Source organism: Oryctolagus cuniculus, chromosome 12 (assembly GCF_964237555.1).
Source record: "Oryctolagus cuniculus chromosome 12, mOryCun1.1, whole genome shotgun sequence".
Lineage (NCBI taxonomy): Eukaryota > Metazoa > Chordata > Mammalia > Lagomorpha > Leporidae > Oryctolagus > Oryctolagus cuniculus.
Window position 1 is genome coordinate 106,341,220 of NC_091443.1, and position 27,732 is coordinate 106,368,951.

Sequence of the window (27,732 nt, forward strand, 5' to 3'; positions counted from 1 at the left end):
AGGTGGTCTGCACTCAACGACTTTTTTTGGCATACATTTTAAAAACTTGAAATGTGAGATTGTGATCTTTTTGGAAATCTCGGGTGTTGTTAATATTTACCTTCTTAAGAAACCTGCATCTAATTTGACTTGGATGTCTCAGTTAACACGTTCACCTAATTTGAGTGTTACTAATAGTGACTTTTTTTTTAAAAGATTTATTTATTTATTTGAAAGTCAGTTATGCAGAGAGAGAGGTCTTCTATCCAGTGGTTCACTCCCCGATGGCTGCAACGGCCGGAGCTGCGAAGCCAGGAGCTTCTTCTGGATCTCCTGTGTGGGTGCAGGGGCCCAAGGACTTGGGCCATCTTTTATTGCTTTCCCAGGCCATAGCAGAGAGCTGGATTGGAAGAGGAGCAGCCGGGACTAGAACTGGCACCCATATGGGACGTCGGTGCTGCAGGCCAGGGCGTTTACCCGCTGTGCCACAGCACCGGCCCCAATAGTGACTTTTGTTACCATGTTGCATATCCCTCACTTAATAAAAATGGATCCCTGACTCAAATAGCGATGATAAGTAACAATGTATACTTCAGCATTTCCCCATAAATACCGTGTGCATTCAGAGTGGAAACTGCAACGCCCTAAGACAGGAATTTGCAGCTAGGAGGATTTCAGGATCTGTAAACCGAATGTCACCCCGTGGGCGATGCAGCCCCTGCTCCCCGGGGTGGTTCTGTGGTGAAACGTTGTCAGGCGCCGGCACCCGGGAAGCATCTGCTTTGTTTTCAAACGCAGCACAGTGGCTCGCTGATGAACCAGCTATTTCTAGGACAAATGTACAATGATACTTTCCAGTAGAAAATTAATGAATCTCGTTGCTAAAAACAGAAGGCCCGGAATCCAGAGACATCGTTCAGAATAGGACGAATCCTGGGCAGCAGATATGGGTTGAAGGCACGGCACTGGCAAGCAGCTTGGAAAACCAGGCACAAATTACTGTGCTAGAGGAGAAAGAGGAAAAGATTATTAGCAAAATTACTCTATTTATATTTATTCAAAAGGCAGAGAAGCAGAGAGAGGGAGGGAGGGAGGGACGGAGGGAGGGAGGGATCTATCTTCCATTTGCTGATTCACTCCCCAAATGCCCAGAGCAGCTGGGGCCGGGCCAGGGGAAAGCCAGGAGGTGGTGATACAAACCAGGTCTCCCAGATGAGTGGCAGGGATGCGCATTGTCGGGAAGCTGGGGTTGGCAGGGGGCTGGAACTGAAACCCTGGCACTCCTGGCTGAGCCGTGGGCATCTTAGACACTGTCTTAACTGTAGCCCAAAAAACCTGCCCCCAAATGCACTTCTTAGATGGCAGTGTTGGCTGTCACGTGACATTATTAGCACGTGTTCTGGCATTTTGCTTTGTTGTTGGACAGAATTGCCAGTGCAGGTTTAGAATCGCTGTTTGCTTCGTGCCTGATAAATACAGTGCATATGAGGGAGCTGTGCCCGCCAGCGTCTTATTTTTTGTCACTGAGAATTCCGTGTTATTGAAGAAGAGATTTAAACTTTAGCGAGGGTCATTTCGTGGTAGAGACTGGAAAAGTGCGTCGAGAACACTTCTGGTGGAGGGCCAAGCGTGTGGCCCGTGGGGAAGCGGGTGGCGATGCAGACCAGGGGCTTCCGATGATAGACAGATGTAGGTGGGGACCCGTGTGCCTGCTGGGCTGCGTCCAGACCTGAAGGGGAAGTTGCAGGCATCAGCTGTGTCTCCAGCCTGTTGTGCGGAGAACGGGCACTGTGCACACACTCTGCAGTCCACACGGAGCCGGCCTGGCTCTCCCCGGGGAACGTGCACCCCTGAGTGCCTAAACTCACGGGGTGTGAGAGAAGCATTTCTTCATGGCACTGATACAACCATAAACCTGGGGCCAGCGCTGTGGCATAGTGGGTAAAGCCGCCACCTACAGTGCTGGCATCTCATATGGGCGCCAGTTCGAGTCCCGGCTGCAAGGGCGGAGTTGGGCCGGGCCAAAGCCAGGAGCCTGAAGCTTTATCCAGGTCTCCCAGATGGATGAAAGGGGCCCAAGCACTTGGGACATCCTCCACTGCTTTCCCAGGACATTAGCAGGGAGCTGGATCTGAAGTGGAGCAGCCAGGATTCAAACCTGTGCCTGTATGGGATGCCGGCACTGCAGGCAGCGGCTTTACCCGCTACGCCACAACACAGGCCCCTCAAAACAACTTTGAACAAAGAAACATGCCGTTTGATGCAGTTGATTTAGAATTCACCTTATGTGTATATTATGGTGCACGTGGTGTCAGTTTTTCCGTGAGCCCTCTGTCCCAGAACCCATCTGGTATCTACACGCCATGAGCCCTCTGTCCCAGCACCCATCTGGTGTCAGGTGTGTGTCCAATAAGTGCTGAATGAATGAATGAACAAAAATCAACGTGGGCTGGAGCTCTGAGGGTGTGTGTTAGTGAAGTTCTTTCAGGAAGTCGTCACAAAGATGGGAGACGTTAGGGTGACAGGTGCCACGGATGAGGTGTGTGGCGCTGGCCTTTCTGGCCGTATGCATTGGCTTGTCTGCTTCTCAACATTCTGAGGCTATGAGTAGCGCAAACTTAAAGCACTTAGAGGCAGCTATGAAAGCATGACTGCTGGGGCTGGCGCTGTGGTGTGGTGAGTTAATGCCCTGGCCTGAAGCACCGGCATCCCATATGGGTGCTGGTTCAAGTCCTGGCTGCTCCACTTCTGACCCGGCTCTCTGCTGTGGCCTGGGAAAGCAGTAGAAGATGGCCCAAGTCCTTGGGCCCCTGCACCCACGTGGGAGACCCGGAGGAAGCTCCTGGCTCCTGGCTTCAGATTGGTGCGGCTCCGGCAGTTGCAGCCAATTGGGGAGCGAACCAGTGGCTGGAAGACCTCTTTGTCTTTCTCTTTGCCTCTCCTCTCTCTGTTGTGGCCAACTGAGGAACAAACCAGCAATGGAAGACCTCTCTCTTTCTTTCTGCCTCTCCTCTCTCTCTGTAACTGACTTTTAAATAAATAAATCTTTAAAAAGTGTGACTACTAAGTAGGATTTGACTGCACCATCAAGGTTCTGTGCTAAATACCACCAAGCGCACCTGCCATCCCCATAATGTGTGCTAGGAATGCCCAGAGGATTTCTAATGTTGCATGTATTACAAAGATATTCACGAAGTCATGCCTTAAGGTTCTCATTAGGTAGAAATTTATATTATGTGATCTATGCCTTACCTGTTCTCTTCCAAACAAAATTTGAAATGACTGTTGAAGCTAATATTCTCCCCTGCTGCTGCTATTGAAAGACATTTATTTTTTATCTTTTAAATCTTTTTTTTTTTTTTTTTGACAGGTAGAGTTAGTGAGAGAGAGAGAAAAAGATCTTCCTTCCATTGGTTCACCCCCAAAATGGCTGCTACGGCCAGAGCTACACCAATCGGAAGTCATGAGCCAGGTGCTTCCTCCTGGTCTCCCATGTGGGTGCAGGGACCCAAGCACTTGGGCCATTCTCCACTGCCTTCTCAAGCCATAGCAGAGAGCTGGACTGGAAGAGGAGCAACCAGGACTAGAACCCAGCACCCATGTGGGATGCCGGTGCCACAGGCGGAGGATTAACCAAGTGAGCCACAGTGCTGGCCCCTATCTTTTAAATCTTAAATTTCATCATTTCAGAGGCTATAACATGTTTAGATATTAAAAGAGGAAAAATGGTTCAGCAGCACCCCTTTAACTTGAAGCTCTGAAATTAACAACCTCTAAACATTAAGAATGGTTTTTAAAAAAAAATTATTTGAAAGGCAGAGTTAGAGAAAGAGAAGAGTCTTCCCTCTGGTTCACTCCCCAGATGGCCGCAATGGCCAGAGCTGAGCCGATCCAAAGCCAGGAGCCAGGAGCTTCCTTGGGTCTCCCACGCGGGTGCAGGGGCCCAAGGACTTGGGCCATCTTCTACTGCTTTCCCAGGCCATAGCAGAGAGCTGGATCAGAAGTGGAACAGCCAGGACTCGAACCAGGGCCCATATAGGATGCTGGCGCTGCAGGCAGCTACACCACAGCACCCGCCCCCAGTGTACCGTATTATTAGAATCTGTTTGGCATCTGTTTGTCCAGTGCTATGCGTGTCAGCCTAAGGAGACTTGTATGAGTGGCATGGCACAAACTCGATTGTAGATTCAGTCAGATATCTCCCTCTGCTCACGGGAGCGGACAGAGACCCTGGGGCTGCTTTGTAACTGCAGGAACAGGGTGGGGGGCAGAGAGGGAGAATCAGAGCGCCCGCTCTACCCTCACCTCCGCAAGGGAAGAGGAGGTTTTTGGAAGTGCCCATTTCTTGTCAAATCGAAGCTGTCTCCAGCTGCTGCCATCCCTGTGTGTGCCCTTGCTGAAGACGCCAGTGGCGTTTGGGCTCAGTACGTGCTTTTTCTTCCCAAGATCCTTAGTCCTGAGTCACCCTCATGTTTGAATTTCGCGCGTTTTAGGTCTCCTTACCTACTCTGGTCCAGGAACTCGGAGAGTCTCGCCGCTGTCAGAGGCGCATTTAAGCTTGGGAGGAGTGTGACTGTGACGCGGAGCTGGCCAGACTTTGGCCTTGGTGTCTAACACTTTAAAGCTTCTGTTTTTCTTTCTTTCTTTTTTTTTTAATAGTAAATAAACTTTATTTATCTTTTCCTCTGAGATGACGTTGCCAAGTCACAGATTTGCATACAATAGTTAGGTATTGACTATGTACAATTTACAGTAGTATTTTCCTCTGAAAAATATAAGTACAAAAGCTAAGTAAACAATGAGGTACTGCCATCTGCGATTTATCATATGTCATAGCTTAAAGAACTAGTCTTTAGCAAATATTCAAAAATTAATCTGGGTAAAATAGTCAATTAAATGCTCTGATTCATCAGAAAAAAATCCACTAAGTTTTCACCTCAAAATGTTTTTCTAAGACTTGGGCCCTAAAGTAGTTTTAGACACTTGTGCAGCCAACGAAACCATGACAAATCTACATAATCCGTTGAGTACTTGATGTATGCTAATATTATGTAAATGAAAGCATGCTTATTTACATTTCCAGTGATAAACAGGCTTTGCTTCCCTGTATCTGTTTTCTAGGCTCCAAAGTGTTTTTGAGAAGTAACTCCCCTATCCCTGGCAACTTAAAAGCTCTTATTTCTTGTATTTTAATTGCTGTCTTGACTGCTGAATATTTCTTTGGGAACTCGGCATATTCGTACAGTAAGTGGTCTGATTTAATACAGGATTATATCGGAGCCAGAGTGTCTCTTATTTGAGTGCAGATATTCAGATCAGTATTTCATTCAAAAAGTTACAGTCATAATGGCCCAAATTTTAATTTGGTTCATTAATAATATTGGATTTTTTTTCTTTTAAAAAAATGTTTAATGGGAGAAAAGCCAGTGCGCTAACTTTTAAAAATTTGTTAATAGGATTATCTGAACCATCCTTTGTGGCGAAACATGAAGACAGTTTGTTTAAGGATTTATTTCAAGACTATGAAAGATGGGTTCGTCCTGTGGAGCACCTGCATGACAAAATAAAGATCAAGTTTGGCCTCGCAATATCCCAGCTCGTGGATGTGGTAGGTGTGCTGGGTACGCGAGTTCATTTCCCGTGGGGGCGGTGAGCCAGCACCATGGCCCACCTGCTGAAGGAGACGCAAGCCATTCCCTCAGGGACCTCACCAGTGTCACAAAAGGACACTTGCCCGCTGCTGGCTAGCTCAGAACTAGGCGATCACACTCCCCTGCTGTGTCCCCAGGATACTCAGCAGTGTTTAAATATATATATATAGAAAGTATTACTTATAGACACGCCTTTGTTTTCTGATTAAAGCAGTGGTGCGTGATTTTTTGTAGAGAATTTAGAAAGTGCAAAAAATGAATAAAATAAAAATGGATTCTAATTCTACAACCCTCAGATGACTAATGTTAACATTTTATTGCATTTCTTTCCAGTTTTTCCTTTGTGTGTATGTTACAAATTGAAAGAATGTTAGGTATAATTTCCGTTGCTGGCAACGTTTCCCACTACTGTTTACATGATAAACATTTTCCTGTCATTACATAGTCTTCAAGTATAATTTTAATGGCTATGTGATATTCCTTTTCTAACTTTTAAGTCTTCAACTTATTTATTTGAGAGACAGATGGACAGTCAAAGGGAGACGTTAAACAAGTAGAGAGAGAGAGAGCTCCAGTTTGCCGATTCACTCTGCAGTTGCCGGTACACAGAGCCAGGAGCCCAGAGTTCCGTCTAGTGGATGTCAGGAACCCACCCAGAGCCGTCACCTGCTGCCTCCCGGGTCCACACTGGCGTAAGCTGGAGTTCAGAGCTGAAGCTGAGAACCCAGCCCAGCACTCTGGTCATGGAACGCAGGCATCAGACTGGCATCTTCAATCACCAGCCCCTTTACAATTTATTTAACCATTATCCTATTGTGCTTTTTTGTTTGTTTGTTTTTAAAGATTTATTTATTTACTTGAAAGTCAGAGTTACAAAGAGAAAGGAGAGGCAGAGAGGTCTTCCATCCACTGATTCACTCCCCAATGGGCCATTAACGGCTGGAGCTGCACTGATCCGAAGCCAGGAGCCAGGAGCTTCTTCCGGGTCTCCCCCATGGATGCAGGGACACAAGGACTTGGGTCATCTTCTGCTATTCCAGGCCATAGCAGAGAGCTGGATCAGAAGTGGAACAGCCAGGACTCGAACCAGTGCCCACATGATGCTGATACTGCAGGCAGCTGCTTTACCCGCTACGCCACAGCACCGGCCCCTATTATCCTATTATTGGCAGAAGATTGTTCCCAGCTTTATTGCTCTAAGTGACCATGATGGATATGTACATACATTGTCTGACTTTCTCCTTTCCTTAAGGCAACTGAGTCCGAGGATATATGTGAATCTGTGGATGTCGCCTCACTGTACCAGAGAGGCCAGTGAGTAGACATGGTTGTGTCCCCAGCCCCTTGGGGATGCTGTAAATAAAGATAGGCAAGTGGCCGGCGCCGCGGCTCACTAGGCTAATCCTCCACCTAGCGGCGCCGGCACACCAGGTTCTAGTCCCGGTCGGGGCGCCGGATTCTGTCCCGGTTGCCCCTCTTCCAGGCCAGCTCCCTGCTGTGGCCCAGGAGTGCAGTGGAGGATGGCCCAGGTGCTTGGGCCCTGCACCCCATGGGAGACCAGGAGAAGCACCTGGCTCCTGCCTTCGGATCAGCGTGGTGCGCCGGCCGCAGTGCACCAGCCGTGGCGGCCCTTGGAGGGTGAACCAACGGCAAAAGAAGATCTTTCTCTCTGTCTCTCTCTCTCACTGTCCACTCTGCCTGCCAAAAAAAAAAAAAAAAAAAAAGGCAAGTGGAAGTAGGGAGAGTGGGACGTGTGCCCAAAGGTCTTTCCAGCTGGGGCTATTGGCACATAGAGCACGGTGCCACGGTCCTGATGACCGAGAGGATCAAAGGCAGCAGGGGTAGGGGAGGTGGCCCTGAGCTGGCCTTGTAGGACGAGTGGAGTTTGTTGTGACACAGAGGAGACCTACTTTAATAAGGAGGAACGATACGACCCTGAGCCTTTTTGTGGTGCTGTTGGAAGCCCTGCTGCCTAGGAGCGGTCTGGCTGGGCTGCAGGGGAGGCGGGGAATGCACCTGCCTGCCACTTCCTAAGCTCTTGTGCTTGGAGAGCTTTCCTTCTGGCACAGAAGGCCAAGTTCATCTATCAGACTTTGTGAAATGGTTGCAGACTCCTGACAACAGGGTCTCCCCGACTCGCTCTGGAATGCAGTGCCCGGTCCTCAAGCGCTCCCTGCCTCCCAGTGTCCACGTAGCACGCATCTTGTCCTTTTGTGTCCATCCCAGAACCTAGCGTGGTCTCTGGCACTTAGTGGATGTTCTACAAGCGATCTAATAGGGAAAGCACCACAAGGATAAATAAGGGGTCGCCTACCTGGTGTGGAGGGGGCAGGAGGTGTAGGAGTTTGAGAAGCGAGTTAGATGACCACACAGAGGAAGGGACAGGACCTGACCCTGAGGCTGGAGGCGTCCAGTTTTGAATCCCGAGTGATGAGAAGGGGAGAGCAGCAGGGATTTGGAAGATGCAGATAGTGGTCATGGAGCCGGGCGGAGGGGTTGGCGAGTTGGCTGTGGTTTGAGGTGGCCATCGCAAAGCAAACGTGCACCAGCCCTTGGGAAGTGGGCACTGACGCAGAGCTGAGAGGTGAGCCCGAGGTCGGCTTGGAGTCGCTGGCCTGGGGCGATGCTGAAAACCTCGAGGTGGGAGTTTTTAAAGCCGGAAGGGACAGCGGGAGCAGATCTTTGAGGAACATTCATGGGCAGTGGTGGAAGAAGGAGCTAACCATGGACAGGAGTGGGGCAAGGGCGGCGTCCTGAGAGAAAGCCCCAGAAAATACAAGGCGTGCGAGGGAAGATGGGGACCCAGGGGCCGGGGCCTGCAGATGGAACAGGAAAGTCAATGAGATGCTTCCAAGTTGTTTTAGGTTCTTTGTATCCCTGAAGTAGCCTCTACCCTGTAGTCTTTTATGTGGGTTTTCCCTGAATTTCTTCTGAACTCCACCTTATTTCCTATATGTATGACTCTCTCTCTCACCTCCCTTCCAAATAAGAGAGAGAGACAGAGACAGAAAGAGAAAGAGATTTTCCATCTGTTGGTTTCCTCCCCAAATGGCTGTGACAGTTGGGACTGGGCCAGCTGAAGCCAGGAGCCAGGAACCCCATCCGGGTCTCCCACGTGAGTGGCAGGGGCCAAGGACTTGGGCCATCTTCTACTGCTTTCCCAGGCACATTAGCAGGGAGCTGGATCAGAAGTGGAGCAGCTGGGGCTGGTGCCGCGGCTCACTAGGCTAATCCTCCGCCTAGCGGTGCCGGCACACCGGGTTCTAGTCCCGGTCGGGGCGCCGGATTCTGTCCCGGTTGCCCCTCTTCCAGGCCAGCCCTCTGCTGTGGCCAGGGAGTGCAGTGGAGGATGGCCCAGGTGCTTGGGCCCTGCACCCCATGGGAGACCAGGAAAAGCACCTGGCTCCTGGCTCCTGCCATCGGATCAGCGCGGTGCGCCGGCCACAGCGCGCCAGCCGCGGCGGCCATTGGAGGGTGAACCAACGGCAAAGGAAGACCTTTCTCTCTGTCTCTCTCACTGTCCACTCTGCCTGTAAAAAAAAAAAAAAAAGAAGTGGAGCAGCTGGGACTCAAACCAGCACCCACACGGGATGCTTTCATTGCAGACAGCAGCTTTACCGGCAACACCACAGCACCGGCTCCGGCAGTGTGGTTGCAGCCAAGTCGCCTCCCTGGCTCCGTCTCTGTGTCTGTAGGATAGAAGGACTGCGGTGGATGGTACCGCGAGGTCCTCTCCAGCCCCAGGGTTTGAATTGGGGAAGACTGCCCTTGGGGACAGCAGTGTGGGCGGGACGGCCTGACCTTGCTGAATTTCCGGGTCCTCCTCCTTCCCCCAAGGGGAGACCTCCCAGGGCTGCCTCCCTCCCCAGGGGTGTGCTCCCTCCGTCTCCACCTCTCCCAGGCCCTTCACTCTTGCTGGGATAGGGGAGGGGTCACCCCCACTTGGCTGAGCTGGCTGCCTCCTCCTCTCTCCCCAGTCTGTGGGCTTCACCCCGTGTCCTGTGCGTGGTGTGCTTGTGGTTGGGTGACTGCCATGGCCTTTAACTGGGGCACTTGGCTCCACCATGCTTCAGTAGAATTTAACGGAAGGAATGTCACTTCAGTTAGGCCTTGAACATCTGGGAAAAGACTGGCATAGCAAAGACAGGACAGCAGGAAAGGATACGTGACACATCCTGAGGACCCTCGAGACGTAGGATCTAAAAGCATCCAAGGCTGTGACTCCAGGACTTTTTCTACGTAGCAAACCCATGGGGAGATTCAAATTCTTGCCTTAGCAGAGGCAAATACTGTAAGGAAGAGTCCCCGAGGAGTGCTCACACGTGCTGTGTCCCCGACCCTGGGACAACGTGGTCCTCCACGCTAGCCCCTCTGCAGTCCAGGTGTGTCCTGTAGAGCGCAGTGGGTTCAGCTGCCACCTGCAGCACTTGTCCCATCTTAGCACACTGGCCGGGTCCCAGCTGCTCCACTTCCCATCCAGCTCCTTGCTAATGTGCCTGGGAAGACAGCGGGTGATGGCCCCAGCGCTTGGGCCCCTGTACCCATGTGGGAGAGCTGAATGGAGTCGCAGGCTCCTGGCTCAGCCCTGGCTGTTGTGGGAATGGAGAGAATAATCAATCAATCAATCAATATCTCTCTCTCTCTCTCTCTCTTTCTGCCTTTCAAATGCTTAAATAAATCTTAAAAAAAGGAACAAGATGTGACCTGGGATTAAGGATGGCTCACGATTCACTGGCAGGCTTTCTCCCCCTCATAGTACTGAACACATAAAACAGTGGAGTTGGCTGGAGGAAATGTAGTAGTTGAGACTGGGAATGTTAAATCTAAGACTGCCAACAGTGTGCCTTAGAGCAGTTTATCTGAAATGCAAATCAGGTTGAAACGAATCTGATAGGGGCTGGCACTGTGGCGTAGTGTTTAAAGCCACTGCCTGCAGTGCTGGCATCCCACGTGGGTGCCAGTTCCAGTCCCGGCTGCTCCACTTCCAGTCCAGCTCCCTGCTAGTGCAGCTGGGAAAGCAAAGGTAGATGGTCCAAGTCCTTGGGCCCCTGCACCCACATGGGAAATCCAGAAGAAACTCCTGGCTCCTGGCTTCAGATCAGCCCAGCTCTGGCTGTTGCAGCCATTTGGAGAATGAACCTGTGGATGGAAGAAGACCAGTCTCTCTCTGTCTCTGCCTGGGCCTGTCAGTAACTCTGCCTTTCAAATAAATAAATAAATAAATAAATAAATAAAGGAATCAGCTAGGCTGGGAACAGATCCTGTTTTTCCAGAACACGAGACTGACACACACAGCGTGGGCACTCCAGGGAGAGGCGTGTTTGTATAAAAATGTGAACATTCTAATTTAAAGAATGACTGTGTCTTTAATTGAAATAAGCAATCTTATTTCATCTTTATCTTACAGGATGAGAAAAACCAGTTAATGACGACAAACGTGTGGTTGAAACAGGTGTGTACCGGCACCACTGGTCACCACAGGGCTTTTGGCACAAAGGGACCGAGTATGTGGGGTGCAGAGGGGGCCAGGGTGGATGTGGTCCTTGTATTCATCCAGTTAATGTTTTCTGAGTGTCTGCGCTGTGCAAGGCCCTGGCAAAAGAGCAGTGAACAAAACAGACCCTGCCCTCAGGAACTTGGACTGAGAGGGAAATGAACGGGTCAGTCGGATGGCACCTTAGAGCTGGATCAGCCTGCAGAAAAACACGTTGGAAAGAGGACAGGGAGTGCTGGGGGCTGTGCTTAGAGTGCTCACTGAGGAGGTCGGGGGTGAGCAGAGACCGGCAGGAGAGGAGGCGAGCCATGTGGCCATCTGGGAAGGATCCTGCAGGTACAAAGACGTGTGCCTGCGGGGTTCAAGGCGCAGCAAGGAAGCACTGTGGCTCGGGGTGGGTGGGCCACGGGCCACGGGTGGGTAGAGGAGGAGGATCAGCTGCACAAGAGGAAGCTGAGGAGTGGGGCACCTGGGCCACCACGAGGGCTCAGCTTTCCCCAGGGAGACGGGCACGAGCAGGGAGGTAAGGGGTTACTTCAGTGTCCTGAGCCCCTTTTATATCAAAGCCTTTTTGTGAGGGACATCGTACGTGTGCCTTCAGCTGTTGGCAAGTGTTGCTGTGTCCTTGTCATCCCTAATTGTCAGACCTGCTGCCGGTTCCCTAACCCAAACCCCGAAGCACTGAAGACAGGTGTGCTTTTCTGGCGAGGCAACTCTTGCTTTTCTTTCTTTCTTTTTTTTTTTTTTTCCCAAAGATTTATTTATTTATTTCAGAGGAAGAGTTACAGAGAGAAAGAGGGAGAGACAGGAAGCAGAGAGAGAGAGGTCTTCCATCTGCTGGTGCACTCCCCAAATGGCTGCAATGGCCAGAGCTGAGCTCATCTGAAACCCAGAGCTTCTTCCAGGTCTCCCACGTGGTGCAGGGGCCCAAGCATTTGGGCCATCTTCTATTGCCTTCCCAGGCCACAGCAGAGAGCTGGATCATAAGTGGAGCAGCCAGGATGGGAACCAGTGCCCATATGGGAAGCCGCGCTACAGGCAGAGGCTTGGTCTACTATGCCACAGTGACCGGCTGTTTTTCTTTTTTTCTAAATTTGTATCTATTTTATTTGAATGGGGTAGGTAGGTAGATATAGATAGGTGGGTGGAAGGAGGGGTAGAGAGAAAGCAAGCACCCATCCACTGATTCACTGTATGTCTGCAATAGCCAGGGCTGGGCCAGGCCAAAACTGGGAGCCAGGAACCCAATCTCGGTCTTCCAAGTGTGTGCAGGAACCCAGCTACTTGAGCCATCACCCACTGCCTCCTAGGAAGACATTAGCAGGACGCTGGAATTTAGAGAACTAGGACTTCAATCCAGACTCTGTGCTATAGGAAACATCTCAACTGCTGTGCCAAATGCCCGCCCTGGCTGCCACTATTTTTTAAGGAGTACAAATTTCATAAGTACAACTTTAGGAATATAGTTATTTTTCCTACCGTACTGGCCCTCCCACCCATACTCTCACCCCTCCTTTAACTTTGTACACAGAAGACCAACTCTATACTAAGATTTCAACAATTTGCACACATACACAAACTGTTTGAAAACTAGTTTTACAGTTAAGTCTCGTAACTCACTGAGGACAGAGATCCTGCATGGGGAGTTAGTGCACAGTGACTCCTTTTGTTAATTTAACAGTTAACTCTTATCTATGGTGTCAGTGACCACCCAAGGCTCTTGACATGAGCTGCCTAGGCTATGGAAACCTCTCTGATGGCCACTTCTTTCCATTGGGATCTCATTCACAGAGATCCTTCATGTAGAATATTTTTTTGCCACAGCATTTTGGCTTTCCATGCCTGAATTGCTCTCGTGGGCTTTTCAGCCAGACCAGGAAGCCTTAAGGGCTGATTCTGAGGTCAGAGTGTTACTTAAAGCAGTTGTCACTGAGTCTGCTGTGTGGACTGTTTCCCATATTGGAACATTCTCTCCTTTTTAATTCTATCTATCATTACCAGGCACTTGATCCTATTTATTATAAGACTTTAACACTTAATCCTATCTATATGTTCACTTTAACACTTAATATCATCATTTTAACAATTACGATGGCATTTTTACCACCAAGCTTAATGGGATTTGGAGTCCTATGACAAGTTTTTGAACTGTAGCCTTAGAAGTAAGTCTGTAGGAATGTATGCAGACTATACAGCTTTACAGTTACAAACTTTCTCCTCCCTCTCTTAGTCCCACTCTTATTTTTTACTGAGATATGTTTCAATCAATTTTGTACACATATGATTAAATCTATGTTAATTAAAGAGTTCAACAAATAGTATGAATGAGAAAAAAATGGAACTGATCCTCAACAGGCAAGACAAGGGCATCTCAAGTCATTCCTTCTCAAAGTGTCAATTTCACTTCTACAGATTTCATTTCAGGTGCCCTATTAGTTATCACAGATCAGGGAGAACATATGGTATTTGTCCCTTTAGGACTGGCTTATTTCACTAAGTATGATGTTTTCCAGACTCTTCCATTTTGTTGCAAATGACCAGACTTCATTTTTTTTTACTGCTGTGTAGTATTCCATAGTGTATATATCCCATAATTTCCTTATCCAGTCTTTGGTTGATGGGCATTTAGGTTAATTCCATGTCTTAGCTATTGTGAACTGAGTTGCAATAAACATGGAGGTACAGATAATTCTTTTGTTTACTGATTTCATTTCCCTTGGGTAAATTCTGAGGAATGGGATGGCTGGGTCATATGGTAGGTCTATATTCAGATTTTTGCGGTATCTCCATACTGTGTTCCATAGTGGCTTTACCAGTTTACATTCCCACTAATAGTGCATTAGTGTACCTTTTCCCCCACATCCTCACCAGCATTTATTGTTAGTTGATTTCTGTATGAAAGCCATTCTAACTGGGATGAGATGAAACCTCATTGTGGTTTTGATTTACATTTTCCTGACAGCTAGTGATCCTGAACATTTTTCATGTGTCTGTTGGCCATTTGGATTTCCTCTTTTGAAAAATGTCTGTGTAAATCCTTGGCCCATATCTTAACTGGGTTGTTTGTTGTATTGTTGTGGAGTTTCTTAATCTCTTTGTATATTCTGGTTATTAATCCTTTATCAGTTGCATAGTTTGCAAACAATTTCTCCCATTCTGTCGGTTGCCTCTTCACTTTCCTGAATGTTTCTCTTGCAGTACAGAAGCTTCTCAACTTTATGTAATTGTTAATTTTGGCTTTGACTGCCTGTGGCTCTGGGGTCTTAAAAGAACTCTTTGCCTGTGCCAGTGTCTTATAGGTTTTCCCCAATGTTCTCTAATAACTTGATAGTGTTGGGTCATAGATTTGGATCTTTAATCCATGTTGAGTGGATTTTTGTGTAAGGTGTAAGGCAGGGGTCTTGCTTCATACTTCTGCATGTGGAAATCCAGTTTTCACGGCACCATTTGTTGAAGAAACTGTCCTTGCTCCAGGGATTGGTTTTAGCTCCTTGATCAAATATAAGTTGGCTGTAGATGTTTGGATTGATTTCTGGTGTTTCTAATCTGTTCCACTTGTCTATCCATCTGTTTTGTACCAGTACCAGGCTGTTTTGATTATAACTGCCTTGTAATATGTCTTTTTTTAAGATTTACTTATTTATTTGAAAGAGTTAGAGAGAGGAGAGGTGGGGGGGGCGGTGTCTTCCATTCACTGGTTCACTTCTCAATTGGCTGCAATGGCTGGAGCTGTGTCAATCTGAGGCCAGGAGCCAGGAGCTTCCTGCAGGTCTCCCATGTGGGTCCAGGGGCCCAAGGACTCAGGCCATCTTCTACTGCTATCCCAGGCCATAGCAGAGAGCTAGATTGGAAGTGGAGCAGCTGGGTCTTGAACCAGCACCCTTATGGGATGCTGGTGCTTCAGGCCAGGGCATTAACCCGCTGTGTCACAGGGCCGGCCCCTTGTAGTATGTCTTGAAATCTGGTATTGTGATGTGATGTCTCTGGCTTTTTTTTTTTTTTTTGTATAAGATTGCTTTAGCTATTCGAGGTCTCCTGTGCCTCCATATGAATTTCAGCATCATTTTTTCTAGATCTGAGAAGAATGTCTGGTATTTTGATTGTTATCACATTGAATCTGTAAATTGCGTTTGGAAGAATGGACAGTCTGGTGATGTTGATTATTCCAATCCATGAACATGGAAGATTTTTCCATTTTTTGCATCTTCTATTTCTTTCTCTAATGTTTTATAATTTTTTAAAATTATTTATTTGAAAGGCAGAGTTACACACAGAGAGGAGAAGCAGAGAGAGAAAGAGGCAGAGAGAGAGAGAGAGAGAGAGAGAGAGAGAGAGAGAGGTCTTCCATCTGCTGGTTCACTCCCCAAATGGCTGCAACAGCCAGAGCTGGGCCAGTCCAGAGCCAGGAGCTTCCTCCAGGTCTCCCATGTGGGTGCAGGGGCCCAAGGATTTGGGCCATCTTCTACTGCTTTCCCAGGCCATAGCAGAGAGCTGGATGGGAAGTGGAGCAGCTGGGACTCGAACCGGCACTCCTATGGGATGCTGGCACTGCAGGTGGTGGCTTTACCCACTAGGCCACAGTGCCAGCCCCTAATGTTTTATAATTATCATTGTAGAGATCTTTGACATCCTTGGTTAAATTTATTCCAAGGTATTTGATTTTTTTTGTAGCTGTTGTGAATGGGATTGATTGTAGAAGCTCAATCTAAGCATTGGCAGTGTCTGTGTATACAAAGACTGTTGATTTTTGTGTATTGACTTTATATCCTGCGACTTTACCAAACTCTCTTTGAGGAGTCTTTTGGACCCCCTATATATAGAATCATGTCATCTGCAAATAGGGATAGTTTGACTTTCTCCTAAAATTTATATCCCTTTGATTTCTATTTCTTGCCTAATGGCTCTGGCTAAAACTTCCAGGACTATATTAAATAGCAATGGTGAGAGTGGACATCCTTGTCTGGTACTGGATCTCAGTAGGAATGCTTCCAACTTTTCCCCATTCAATAGGATGCTGGCCGTGAGTTTGTCATAAATTGCCTTGATTGTGTTCCTTCTATATCCAATTTGCTTAGAGTTTTCATCATGAGAGGGTGCTGTATTTTATCAGATGTTTTCTCTGCATCTATTGAGATGACATCGTTTTTGTTCTGCAGTTTATTAATGTGATGTATCACTTTGATCAATTTGTGAATGTTGAACTGTCCCTGCATACCAGGGATAAATCCCACTTGGTCTGGGTAGATGATCTTTCTGATGTGTTGTTGGATTTGATTGGCTAGAATTTTGTTGAGGAATTTTGCATCTATGGTCAGGGAAATTGGTCTGTAATTCTCTTTCTGTTGAATCTTTATCAGGCTTAGGAATTAAGGTGATGCTGGCTTCATAGAAAGAATTTAGGAGGATTACCTCCCTTTCAATTGTTTTGAATAACTTGAGAAGAATTGGAGTTAGTTCTTTTTTTTTTATCTTTTTTTTTTTGACAGGCAGAATTAGTGAGACAGAGAAAAAGGTCTTCCTTCTATTGGTTCATCCCTCAAATGGCTCCTATGGCTGGCGTGCTGTGTCGATCCGAAGCCAGGAGCAAGGTGCTTCCTCCTGGTCTCCCATGCAGGTGCAGGACCCAAGCACTTGGGCCATCCTCCACTGCCCTCCCGGGCCACAGCAGAGAGCTGGACTGGAAGAGGAGCCACCGGGACAGAATCCAGTGCCCCAACTGGGACTAGAACCCGGGGTGCTGGTGCCGCAAGCAGAGGATTAGCCTGGTGAGCTGTGGCACCAGCAAGTTAGTTCCTCTTTAAATGTCTGGTAGAATTCAGTAGTAAAGCCATCTGGTCCTGGGCTTTTCTTTGTGGGGAGGGCCTTTATTACTGATTCAGTTTCCATCTTGGTTATGGGTCTGTTTAGGTTTTCTATGTCTTCATAGCTCAATTTAGGTAGGTTGTATGTGTCCAGGAATGTACTTCTGCTAAGTTTCTCAGTTTGTTGCCATAGAGCTCTTTGTAGTAATCTCTGATGATTCTTTTTATTTATCTGGTGTCTGTGTTACATTTCCTTTTATCTCCAATTTTATTTATTTGGGTCTTCTTTCTCCTTTTTTTGTTAGTTGGGCCAATGGTGTGTCAATTTTATTTTTTTCAACAAATCAGCTCTTTGTTTTGCTGATCTTTGGGATTTTTTTTTGGATTTAATTTTGTTGATTTCTTCTCTAATTTTAATTGTTTCTTTTCTCCTACTAGGTTTGGGTTTGATTTGCTGTTGCTTTTCTAGATCCTTGAGATGCATTGATAGCTCATTTATTTAATGTCTTTCCAATTTCTTGATATAGGCACCTATTGCTATAAACTTTCCTCTTAACACTGCTTTTGCTGTATCCCATAAGTTTTGATATGTTGTGTTGTCATCTTCATTTGTTTCCAGAAATCTTTTGATTTCTTCTATGACCCACTGTTCATTCAGGAGCATGTTGTTCAGTCTCCACGTGTTTGAGTGTGTTCTAGATTCCTGAGTTGCTGATTTCCAGCTTCATTTCATTGTGGTCTGAGAAGATGCATGGTATGATTTTGATTTTTTTTTTGAATTTTCTGAGACTTGCTTTATGGCCTAGTATGTGGTCAATCCTAGAGAAAGTTGCATGCACTGCTGAGAAGAATGTATATTCTGCAACTGTAGGATGAAAAGTTCTGTAGATATCTGTTAGGTCCATTTGGTCTATAGTGTCGATTAAATCTGCTGTTTCCTTGTAGATTTTCTGTCTGCTTGATCTGTCCATTGCTGAAAGTGGGGTATTGAAGTCCCCCATTACTATTGTATTGGAGTCTAAGTCTCCTTTTAGATCCCTTAACATTTCTTTTAAACAGCCAGGTGCTAGGTAATTAGGTGCATATACATTTGTAATAGTGACATCTTCCTGTTGAATTGATCCCTTAATCATTGCACAGTGCCCTTCTTTGTCTCTTTTAACAGTTTTTGTGTTAAAGCTTCTTTTGTCTGATGTTAGGATGGCTACACCAGCTCTTTTTTGGTTTGTGTTAATGTGGAATATCTTTTTCCATCCTTTCACTTTCAGTCTGTGTGCATCTTTGTTGGTGAGATGTATTTCTTGTAGGCAGCAAATAAATGAGTTTTGTTTTTTAATTCATTCAGCCAGTCTCATTTAACTGGAGCATTGAGGCCATTTACATTCAAGATGACTATTGATAAGTAATGACTTTGCTCTGCCATTTTTCCAAAAATATTCCTTTTTTTTTTTTTTTTTTTTTTTTTTTTTTTTTTTTTACTTTGGGTTTCCTTGTACTTTTACTGAGAGATTATCTTCTGTTACCTTCTTTCATAGTGATGACCATGTTTCTATTTTTCTGTGTGCAGCACATCCTTAAGCATCTTTTGTAGGGCTAGATGGGTGGTGATAAATTCTTTCAATTTCTATTTGTCATTGAAGGTCTTTATTTCACCTTCATTCATAAATGAGAGCTTCGCAGAGTATAGTACTCTGGTGTGACGGGTTTTTTTCTCTTAAGACTTGAACTATATCTTACCATTCTCTCCTAGCCTGTAGGGTTTCTGATGAGAAGTCTGCTGTGACTCTAATTTGAGATCCTCTGAAAGTAATCTGGCATTTCTCTCAAGCACATTTTAGAGTCTTTTCTTTATGTTTTACGTGGTGAGTTTGATGACAATGTGTTGTGGTGAAGATCTTTTCTGGTCATGTCTATTAAGAGTTCTATATGATTCCTGTACTTGGAGTCTCTCTTTTTCCAAATTAGGGAAGTTTTCTGTTATTATTTCACTAAAAAGGCCTTCTAATCCTTTCTCTCTTTTCACACCTTTGGGGCCTCCTGGAATCCAGATGTTGGGTCATTTTGATAATATCCTGTAGATTCCCAACAGTGATTTTTAGTTTGCTAATTTCTTCTTGTTTTTGGTTTGACTGTTTAATTTCCTGTGCTTTGTCTTCTAAATCCGATATTCTTTCTTCCGCTTCACTGATTCTGTTGCTAAGGCTCTTGACCCTAATTTTTGTTCTATTGAATTCTTTATTTCATTTTGATTTCTATTTCAGATCTAGATTTCATGGGAGAAATTTTCTTTCATGTCCTGTACAGATTTCAGTAGTTCATGGATTTGCTTCTGATTACTTCTATGTGATCTTATGATCAATTTTTTGAATTCCATTCTTGTATTTCTTCCATCTCACCATCTTCACAATCTAGTATTGAAATGTTGCATTCTGGCCAGCGCTGCGGCTCAATAGGCTAATCCTCCACCTGCGGCGCCGGCACCTTGGATTCTAGTCCCGGTCAGGGCACCGGATTCTGTCCCGGTTGCTCCTCTTCCAGTCCAGCTCTTTGCTGTGGCCCAGGAGTGCAGTGGAGGATGGCCCAAGTGCTTGGGCCCTGCACCCGCATGGGAGACCAGGAGAAGCTCCTAGCTCCTGGCTTCGGATCAGTGCAGTGCGCTGGCCACAGTGTGCTGGCCATAGTGGCCACTGTGGGGTGAACCAATGGAAAAAGGAAGACCTTTCTCCCTGTCTCTGTCTCTCTCTCTCTCTCTCTCTCCACTCTGCCTGTCAAAAAAAAAAATGTTGTGTTCTTTTGGGGGCATCATGTTGTCTTATTCTTGTTTCTTGAATTGGTGCATCTGTTCAGCATTTGTGGAGATACTCATTTGTTTCTTCGGGTGCCACTCTTAACTTGATCACTGTTACTGTGGAGTTGGACAGGCGTTTAAATATATGCAGTGTGTAATAAGTCCAGCTCTACCTTGCATGAACCATCCCAGTTCACAGAGGTGGCAATGCAGGTGCAAGTGTTCCCCTTGAAGCTTAGGGTCCTGAGCCTTCAGGTCCCTGGGTGGTCAGTTGGTAGGCAAGGGCCTGAGCAAAGCCATGGGCACACCCAGCTGTGGTCCTTACCAGTGTGTCCCCAGGACCATGGCTCGCGTCACTGCAGGAGGGGACAGGGGCTTGCCCTTGGGCCATCAGAAAGACGCAGGGCGAGTTTGGAGGGAGAGACGGTTTCATTTCTAAAATGTCTGTTTTGACCAAAAAAAAAGTGTGCTTTTCACTCTGTACCACTTCTGTTGGCACTGAGGCAGGTTTCTGTTTTAAAGCAATGGACAGACGTAAAACTCAGGTGGAACCCCGAGGACTACGGAGGAATCCAGGTGATCCGCGTCCCCTCGGACTCCCTCTGGACCCCAGACATCGTCTTGTTTGATAAGTAAGTTCCGCCCTAAATGCATCCGGTTGCATCCGACTTGGGTACTAGCAAGGTTTCTCCCTTTTGCAAACGTCAGCTGTAGTGTCAGACCTGATCTTGCATTTGCTGTCATGAGCCTCCTAGTGGGTTCTGTGCATTTCTTAAAGTTGCAAAAGACATGGGGTGGGGGTACAGGGGGGTGGAAGGCCATTGGGGAGGGGTTTAGCCTGCAGCGAACCCTCGTGGCGGCCCTGAGAGGCAGCCACTGAGTTACATGGCTGGCCACTCACACGGTGGCTACGTCTGTTTCCCAGACAAGCAATCAGAGGCCCGGGGTGGCTGCACCTTCTGCACGCTCACGCAGCTGGCATGTGAGGGGATGGCCATGGATGCCCTGTGTGCCCACTTGGGTACCAGACATCGCCTTCCAGCTCTGGCCGGGAGGCGTATTTTAAAAAGTTGACTTCGTGTTTTATGTTCAAACGTGCATCTTTGCCGCTGTGTTTAAATGCAGTATTGGGAGGAGTGAAGATCAGTTACAACCTGTCTTTGTGAGTTTGGAGGATAGATTTTTTAACTCGGGGAAGGGGATGGTTCTGGGCCCCAATTTTGTTATTTCTGTGACCACCCTGGGTGTACTGGGGAATTTGTGCTTATCCTAAAGCCCTTTATGTGCCAGAGGCATTTGGCATGCAAATGGAGCAAATATTGTGCAAAGTTCTCCTTTAAAAACCTTTCCTTAGGGACTGTGGATAGTGGGCTAAGCCTCTGCCCGTGGTGCAGGAATCCCATATGGGCACCAGTTCCTGTCCCGGCTGCTGCTCTTCCCATCCAGCTCTCTGCTGTGGCCTGGGAAAGCAGTGGAAGATGGCCCAAGTCCTTGGGTCCCTGCACCCACATGGGAGACCTGGAAGAAGCTCCTGGCTCCTTCAGATCAGCTCAGCTCTGGCCATTGCAGCCACTTAGGGTGTAAACCAGTGGGTGGAAGACCTTTCTCTCCATCTCTCCCGCTCTCTGTAACTCTACCTCTCAAATAAATAAAAATATTTAAAAACAAACAAACTAATTTGAAAGGTAGAGTTATATAGAGAGATGGGGAGGGAGGGAGGGAGATTAGCAGGGAGCTGGATTGGAAGTGAAACAGCCAGGACTTGAATCTATGCTTATATGGGATGATGGCATTGCAGGCAGTGGCTTAACCCACTGCACAATGCCAGCCACACAAAACTTTTTTTTTTTTTTGAAGACTTTTACCTCTGAGCCTCTCAATCTGAAAGAGGTGAATAAGCTAGGAGGTCACATGGTGCACCCCCTGGAGCGGAGCTTTCTCCTCAAACGCCTGGGGAAGCAGCAGAAGATGGGCTAAGTCCCTGGGCCCCTGTCACCCACGTGGGAGGCCCACATGGAGCTGCTGGTTCCTGGCTTCGGTCTGGTCCGGCTTCAGCCATTGCAGCCACTGGGGAGTGAAGTAGCAGATGGAAGCACCGTCTCTCTCATTCTCAGTAATGGATGACTTTTTTTTTAAAGGATTTATTCATTCATTTACTAAAAAGTCAGAGAGGAAGAGAGAGAGAGAGAGTTTCCTTCTGCTGGTTCGCTCCCCAGATGGCTGCAACAGCCAGGGCTGGGCCAGGCAGGAGCCAGGAGCCTGGAGCTCCACCTGGGCCTCCCACATGGGTGCAAGGACCCGAGGACCCAGGCCATCTGCTGCTGTTTTTCCAGGTGCATGAGAAGGAAGCTGGATCAGTTGTGGATTAGCTGGGTTTTTTTGTTTGTTTGTTTGTTTAGATTTATTTCATTTATTTGAAAGGCAGAGTGACACACGGAGGAGGAGAGACAGACAGGTCTTCCTCTGCTGGTTCAGTCCTTGAATAGCGCAATGGCCAGGCTGATGCCAGGTGCCCAGAACACCGTCCAGGTCTCCCATATGGAGGGCAGGGACACAGCACGTGGGCCGCCCTCCGCTGGCTTCCCAGGCACGTTGGCAGGGAGCTGGATCAGGAGCACAGCAGCTGGCATGAAACCAGTGCTCCGGCAGGGCTGCCCACGGCTCATGCGGCAGCTTCACCCACAGTGCCGTCACACCTGCCCTTGGAGCTTTGTCAGTCCAGGGCTGGATGTGGAAGACGGGGTTCCGTGGAAAGGAGGTGTGGCTAGGGCAGGGTGCCCTGAAGTGTCGTCATCTAGAAGCAATGCCATCAGTATAGGACTGACGTCATGCCAGGCTTGTGAGAGGCATGCTTGGGTTGTCCACTTTCCAGTAGTCACCGTGGGTGTGTGCATGTGTGTGTGTGTGTGTGTGTTCTAGCGCAGATGGACGTTTCGAAGGGGCCAGCACTAAAACAGTCGTCAGATACAACGGCACGGTCACCTGGACGCCCCCGGCCAACTACAAGAGCTCCTGCACCATAGACGTCACGTTTTTCCCGTTCGATCTGCAGAACTGCTCCATGAAGTTCGGCTCTTGGACCTACGACGGCTCGCAGGTGGACATCGTCCTGGAGGACCAGGACGTGGACAAGAGGGATTTTTTTGATAACGGGGAGTGGGAAATCGTGAGCGCCACGGGGAGCAAAGGCAACCGAAGCGACAGCTGCTGCTGGTACCCTTCTGTCACCTACTCCTTCGTCATCAAACGCCTGCCCCTCTTCTACACCCTGTTCCTCATCATCCCCTGCATCGGGCTCTCCTTCCTCACTGTGCTGGTCTTCTACCTGCCCTCCAACGAAGGCGAGAAGATCAGCCTGTGCACGTCCGTGCTCGTCTCGCTGACGGTCTTCCTGCTGGTCATCGAGGAGATCATACCGTCCTCCTCCAAGGTCATCCCCCTCATCGGCGAGTACCTGGTGTTCACCATGATTTTCGTGACCCTGTCCATCATGGTGACCGTCTTCGCCATCAACATCCACCACCGCTCCGCCTCCACGCACGACCCCATGGCGCCCTGGGCCCGCAGGGTGTTTCTGCACAAGCTGCCCAAGCTGTTGTGTATGCGCAGCCACGCCGACCGCTACCTCGCACAGGAGGAGGAAGAGGAGGAGGAGGAGGAGGAGGCGGGCAGCGGGCGCAGGCCCCGGGCTCCCAGGAACACGCTGGAGGCCGCGCTGGAGTCTGTCCGTTACATCGCCAGGCACGTCACCAAGGAGAGCGCCGTCCGTGAGGTCTGTGGTGTGGGTCTCCTGATGCAGGCCTGCTGCTCCTCTAACTCAGACGTGACTTTCAGGGTCCAGGGCGCAGTGAGCAGCGTGGCCCTTGAGGTTAAGCGTAGAACGAGGGCCAGTCGACACTTTTTTTTTTTTTTAAGATTTTTTTTACTGGGGCTGGTACTATGGCGTAGTGGGTAAAGCCACTGCCTGCAGTGCCAGCATCCCATTTGGGTGCTGGTTCGAGTCCTGGCTGCTCCACTTCCGATCCAGCTCTCTGCTATGGCCTGGGAAAGCAGTAGAGGATGGCCTAAGGCCTTGGGCCCCTGCACCCACATGGGAGACCTGGAGGAAGCTCCTGGCTTCAGATTGGTGCAGCTCCAGCCATTGTGGCCAATTGGGGAGTGAACCAGTGGATGGAAGACTTCTCTCTCTCCCTCTCTCTCCCTCCCTCTCTCTCCCTCTCTCTCCCTCTCTCTCCCTGTCTCTCCCTCTCTCTCCTTCTCTCTCCCTCTCTCTCCCTCTCTCTCCCTCTCTCTTTCTCTCTCTCTCTCCCCTTCTCTCTCTCTCTCTGACTCTCCTTCTGTGTGTAACTCTGACTTTCAAGTACATAAATAAATCTTTAAAAAAAAAAAGATTTATTTATTTATTGAAAGGCAAAGTTGGAGGGAGGGAGAAATAGAGCTTCCATCCACTGGCTCACTCCCCAGGTGGCTGCAATGGCCGGGGCTGAGCCTGCTGAAGCCAGGAGCTTTATCTGCATCTCCCACGTGGGTGCAGGGGCACAAGCACTCAGACCATCTTCTGCTGTTTTCCCAGGCACATTAGCAGGGAGCTGGATCGGAAGTGGAGCAGCATCCCTGAAGAGTGACATAGAGGGAGATACAGAGATGGATCTTAAATCCACTGGGTCACTCCCCAAATGGCCACAACAGCCAGGGCTGGGCCAGGCTGAAGCCAGGAGCTTCCTCTGGGTCTCCCACGTGGGTATAGGGGCCCAGGCACATGGGCCATCCTCAGCTGCTTTCCCAGGTGCAGTAGCAGGGAGCTGGACAAAGCTTGAGGAGGCTGGGTTTGTAACGGGACTGGCTCTCAGCTGCACTCGGCACTGGCAGGCAACAGAGGGAGGCAGACATGGAGGTGGCCAGCAGCTCAGCCGGCTGTACCTTACACTATGTGCAGTGTTACCCATGTGCCTAACGTGTTTCTGTTTTTCTGTGACAGGTGGTGGAAGACTGGAAGTTCATAGCCCAGGTGCTTGACCGGGTGTTCCTGTGGATGTTCCTGCTGGTCTCAGTTGTGGGTTCTCTTGGACTTTTTGTTCCTGTTATTTATAAGTGGGCCAATATAATAATACCAGTTCATATTGGAAACGCAAATAAGTGAAATTGCTGAGGAGTGCTAGGTTGAATTTGGTTATCAAACATAGATCTTTTGGCACCAGTAGAACTATGAAAAGTGGAAACTGTTTAAAATTTTTAAAAATTATTTTGAGGGGCCAGTGCTGTGGTGTAGCGGGTGCAGGGCCAGCATCCCATATGGGTGCTGGTTTGAGTCCCGGCTGCTCCACTTCCCATCCAGCTCCCTGCTAATGTGCCTGGGAAAACCTAAGTGTTTGGGTCCCTGCACCCATGTGGGAGTCTCAGAGGAAGCTCCTGGCTCCTGGCTTTGGTTGGAACAGCCCAGCTCCAGCTGTTGCAGCCTTCTGGGGAGTGAACCAGTGGATGGAAGACCTCTCTCTGTCTCTGCCTCTCTCTGTAACTCTTTCAAATAAAATAAACCTTTAAAAAATCATTTTGAGAGGAAGAGGTAGAGAGAAAGCTCTCATTCACTGATTTATTCCCCAAATGCCCATAACAGTTTGCAAGACCAGAACAGGAGGCAGGAACTCAGTCCAGGGTGGCAGAAACCCAACCACTTAGAGCCACCACCTGCTGTCTCCCAGGGTTGCATTAGCAGTAAAGTGGCCTTGGGAGTGGGGCTGGGATTTAAACCCAGGCACCCCAACAGGGCATGTGGGTGTCCTAAGTGGTACCTTAACCACCAGACCAAACACCTGCCCCCGTGATTAAAAGCAGATGCCAGCTTTTAAGTAGACTTGCTAGCATCAGCGAATCCCGGATGCTCCCTCAGCACACGGCCTGCACGGCTGGAGTAGTACCTGGCCCAGCCCCACTGGACCTGCCACATCCTCCCTCTCTGAGCCGTGCCGGTGGAGGCCCACGTCTGTATCCTAGCCGACAATCCTAACTTTAATCAGCAGCGAAGTCTGTGTTGATTGTGCTGAAAGGCGCCAGCTGTACTTGGAGTCATTTTAAAAGCTCTGCCTGCACGTGGTACAAGTACACATTCTGAAATTCTGCCCTGGACTCCCTCACAGCTAATCTTTAGCATAATATTCCACTGCTATGCTAAGTAAGCTGGCTACATGATAGAAAAGCAGTATCCCAGTAATTCATTTTTCTATCACCAACATGAGAACTGGGCACTCCTTTTAGGCTCACTTTTAGATGCTTAAGCTGAATGTACTGTTGTATTAACATTTAAAAAAGTGTAATGTACTTACCTTCAATTTATTTGAAAGCGAGAGAGGCAGACATCTACTGTTTGATCCCCCAAACACCTGCAACAGCTAAGGCTGGGCTAAATCCTGAAACTCAGTCTGGGTCTCCCACGTGGCTGGCAGGAAACCAGCGCCGGGAGCCATCGCCTGCTGCCTCCCAGCGTGCACGAGAGCAGGAAGCTGGACCCGAAAAGGAGGAGCCAGGACTCGAAGCAGGCACTGTGGGAGGTGGGTGCATCGGGTGATGACTGAGCTCCGTCCCAGACGCCTGCCCCCGAGTTGTCACCTACCTTGCCCTGTACCGGCCGGTCCTGTGCACGTGCAGCCGGTTCGAGCCCTGGCTGCTCTGCTTGCGGTCCAGCTCCCTGCTAACGTGCCTGGGAAGGCAGCAGCAGAGGACGGCCCAGGTGCTTGGGCCACTGCACCCACGTGGGAGACCCGGATGGAGCTCCGGGTCCTGGCTTCAGGCCAGCCCAGCCCTGGTCTGGGGAGTGAACCAGCAGATGGAAGATCCATTCTCTCTCTTCTTGAATTCTTTAAAATAAATTTTAAAATCTTGGAAAACAAATTTCATCTCTAAGTCTTTAATGCAGCTATAACCAGGAAGGACACACCATTGGAAACCTTTGACTGGGACCTCGTAGCTCCTGAGAACAGCTGTAAGCCATCCAAATTCAGACGGCAGAGGGCACCTGTCTAACTTCCGGGCTACTTAGAGTTTAATGCCACTTTACGAATGAAAGTGTGGCTGGATGAATTTAACCTGCCTTTAGCTGTCTGAGCCGGTATACGCCCCCTTACTGTGGCTGAGGCTTTTGTACATAAAGAAATGACATGGAACAAAGCTGCCTTCAACTGTTTGAAACGGGAGTCGCAGTGGGTTGCGAAACTGTACGTTTTTATTTTTGCACAGGAGAAACACTGCCTGGTGAGAGGGTGGTCGGCTCCGTGGGGGGCTGGGGTTGTAGGTGTGGCGCCCAATGCGCTTTCCTGAGACCCCCATCTACGGAGGGGACAGGGAACTGCGGACATGTGTGTGTGTGGTCACAGGAGGCGGTGAGTGGCGTCCTGCCATCGGCGGGCAGATCTGGGGTGCTGCCGAAGGTGCCACAGTGCCCAGGACATCCCCCCTGCACCCCAACACTTACCCAGCCCAAGGGGTCAACAGCACTGAGGCCGGGAAACCCAGTCCTACAGGTTCATGCTGTGGCCTGTGTGTTGTGTCCGCCCAGAATTCACGCGGGTGGGGGTGGGGGTGGGACTGGACCCTTACCCAAGAGGCCGCAGAGCGCCGACTGGTCCCTTTGTTCACATGGGGATGGGGCTGGAAGCTGCCCCTGGCCAGACACTGAGTCTCGCTGGCTCCTTGTGAGCGGACCTTCCCGCCTCCAACACAGCCGTTAGAGCTGCGAGCATGCGGCATCCCCTTAGAGCCGCCCACGCACCATGGGCCGTGCGTGGGCAGCCACCGCGCGCCCAGGCAGGAGCCATCCGCGGGCCTGAGGCTGGCCAAACGGTTCCGAACAGAAACGCACGGCCGAAACCCTGAAGCAGCTCAAGCCGGGAGCAGACTGTGGGCGGAAAAAGGGCAACCCCCGGGCTGTGCACTGCGAGGTCGCGCAGAACGGATGCTGACACGAGGGCTACCCAAGGTCAAGGTTTGCAGCTCAGCCACTGGGACGTGGGGAACACTTCCGGCTCA

At 48.8% G+C, this 27,732-nt stretch overlaps 1 protein-coding gene and 1 long non-coding RNA gene across 3 annotated transcripts in view; one reads left to right on the forward strand and one right to left on the reverse strand.

The window, feature by feature from the left end:
• The window catches only part of CHRNA5 (cholinergic receptor nicotinic alpha 5 subunit), a 45,547-nt gene extending 18,682 nt beyond the window's left edge, over positions 1-26,865 (forward strand). The window contains exons 2-6 of the mRNA XM_008248452.4: positions 5,436-5,587; positions 11,038-11,082; positions 20,236-20,345; positions 22,633-23,485; positions 24,692-26,865. Coding sequence (XP_008246674.2) covers positions 5,436-5,587; positions 11,038-11,082; positions 20,236-20,345; positions 22,633-23,485; positions 24,692-24,853 — 1,322 coding nt within the window. The 3' untranslated portion in view covers positions 24,854-26,865. The remainder of the gene's footprint in view (positions 1-5,435; positions 5,588-11,037; positions 11,083-20,235; positions 20,346-22,632; positions 23,486-24,691) is intronic.
• LOC138844756 (uncharacterized) lies at positions 182-27,645 on the reverse strand. Of its 2 annotated transcripts, none has more exons than XR_011381082.1 (2): positions 27,304-27,645; positions 182-983 (listed from the first exon to the last, which is right to left on the reverse strand). It is a non-coding gene; the product is annotated as an uncharacterized lncRNA (long non-coding RNA). The 2 variants fall into 2 exon arrangements; XR_011381081.1 differs by lacking the exon at positions 27,304-27,645 and adding an exon at positions 4,483-4,918.
• Positions 27,646-27,732: the final 87 nt, after the last annotated feature.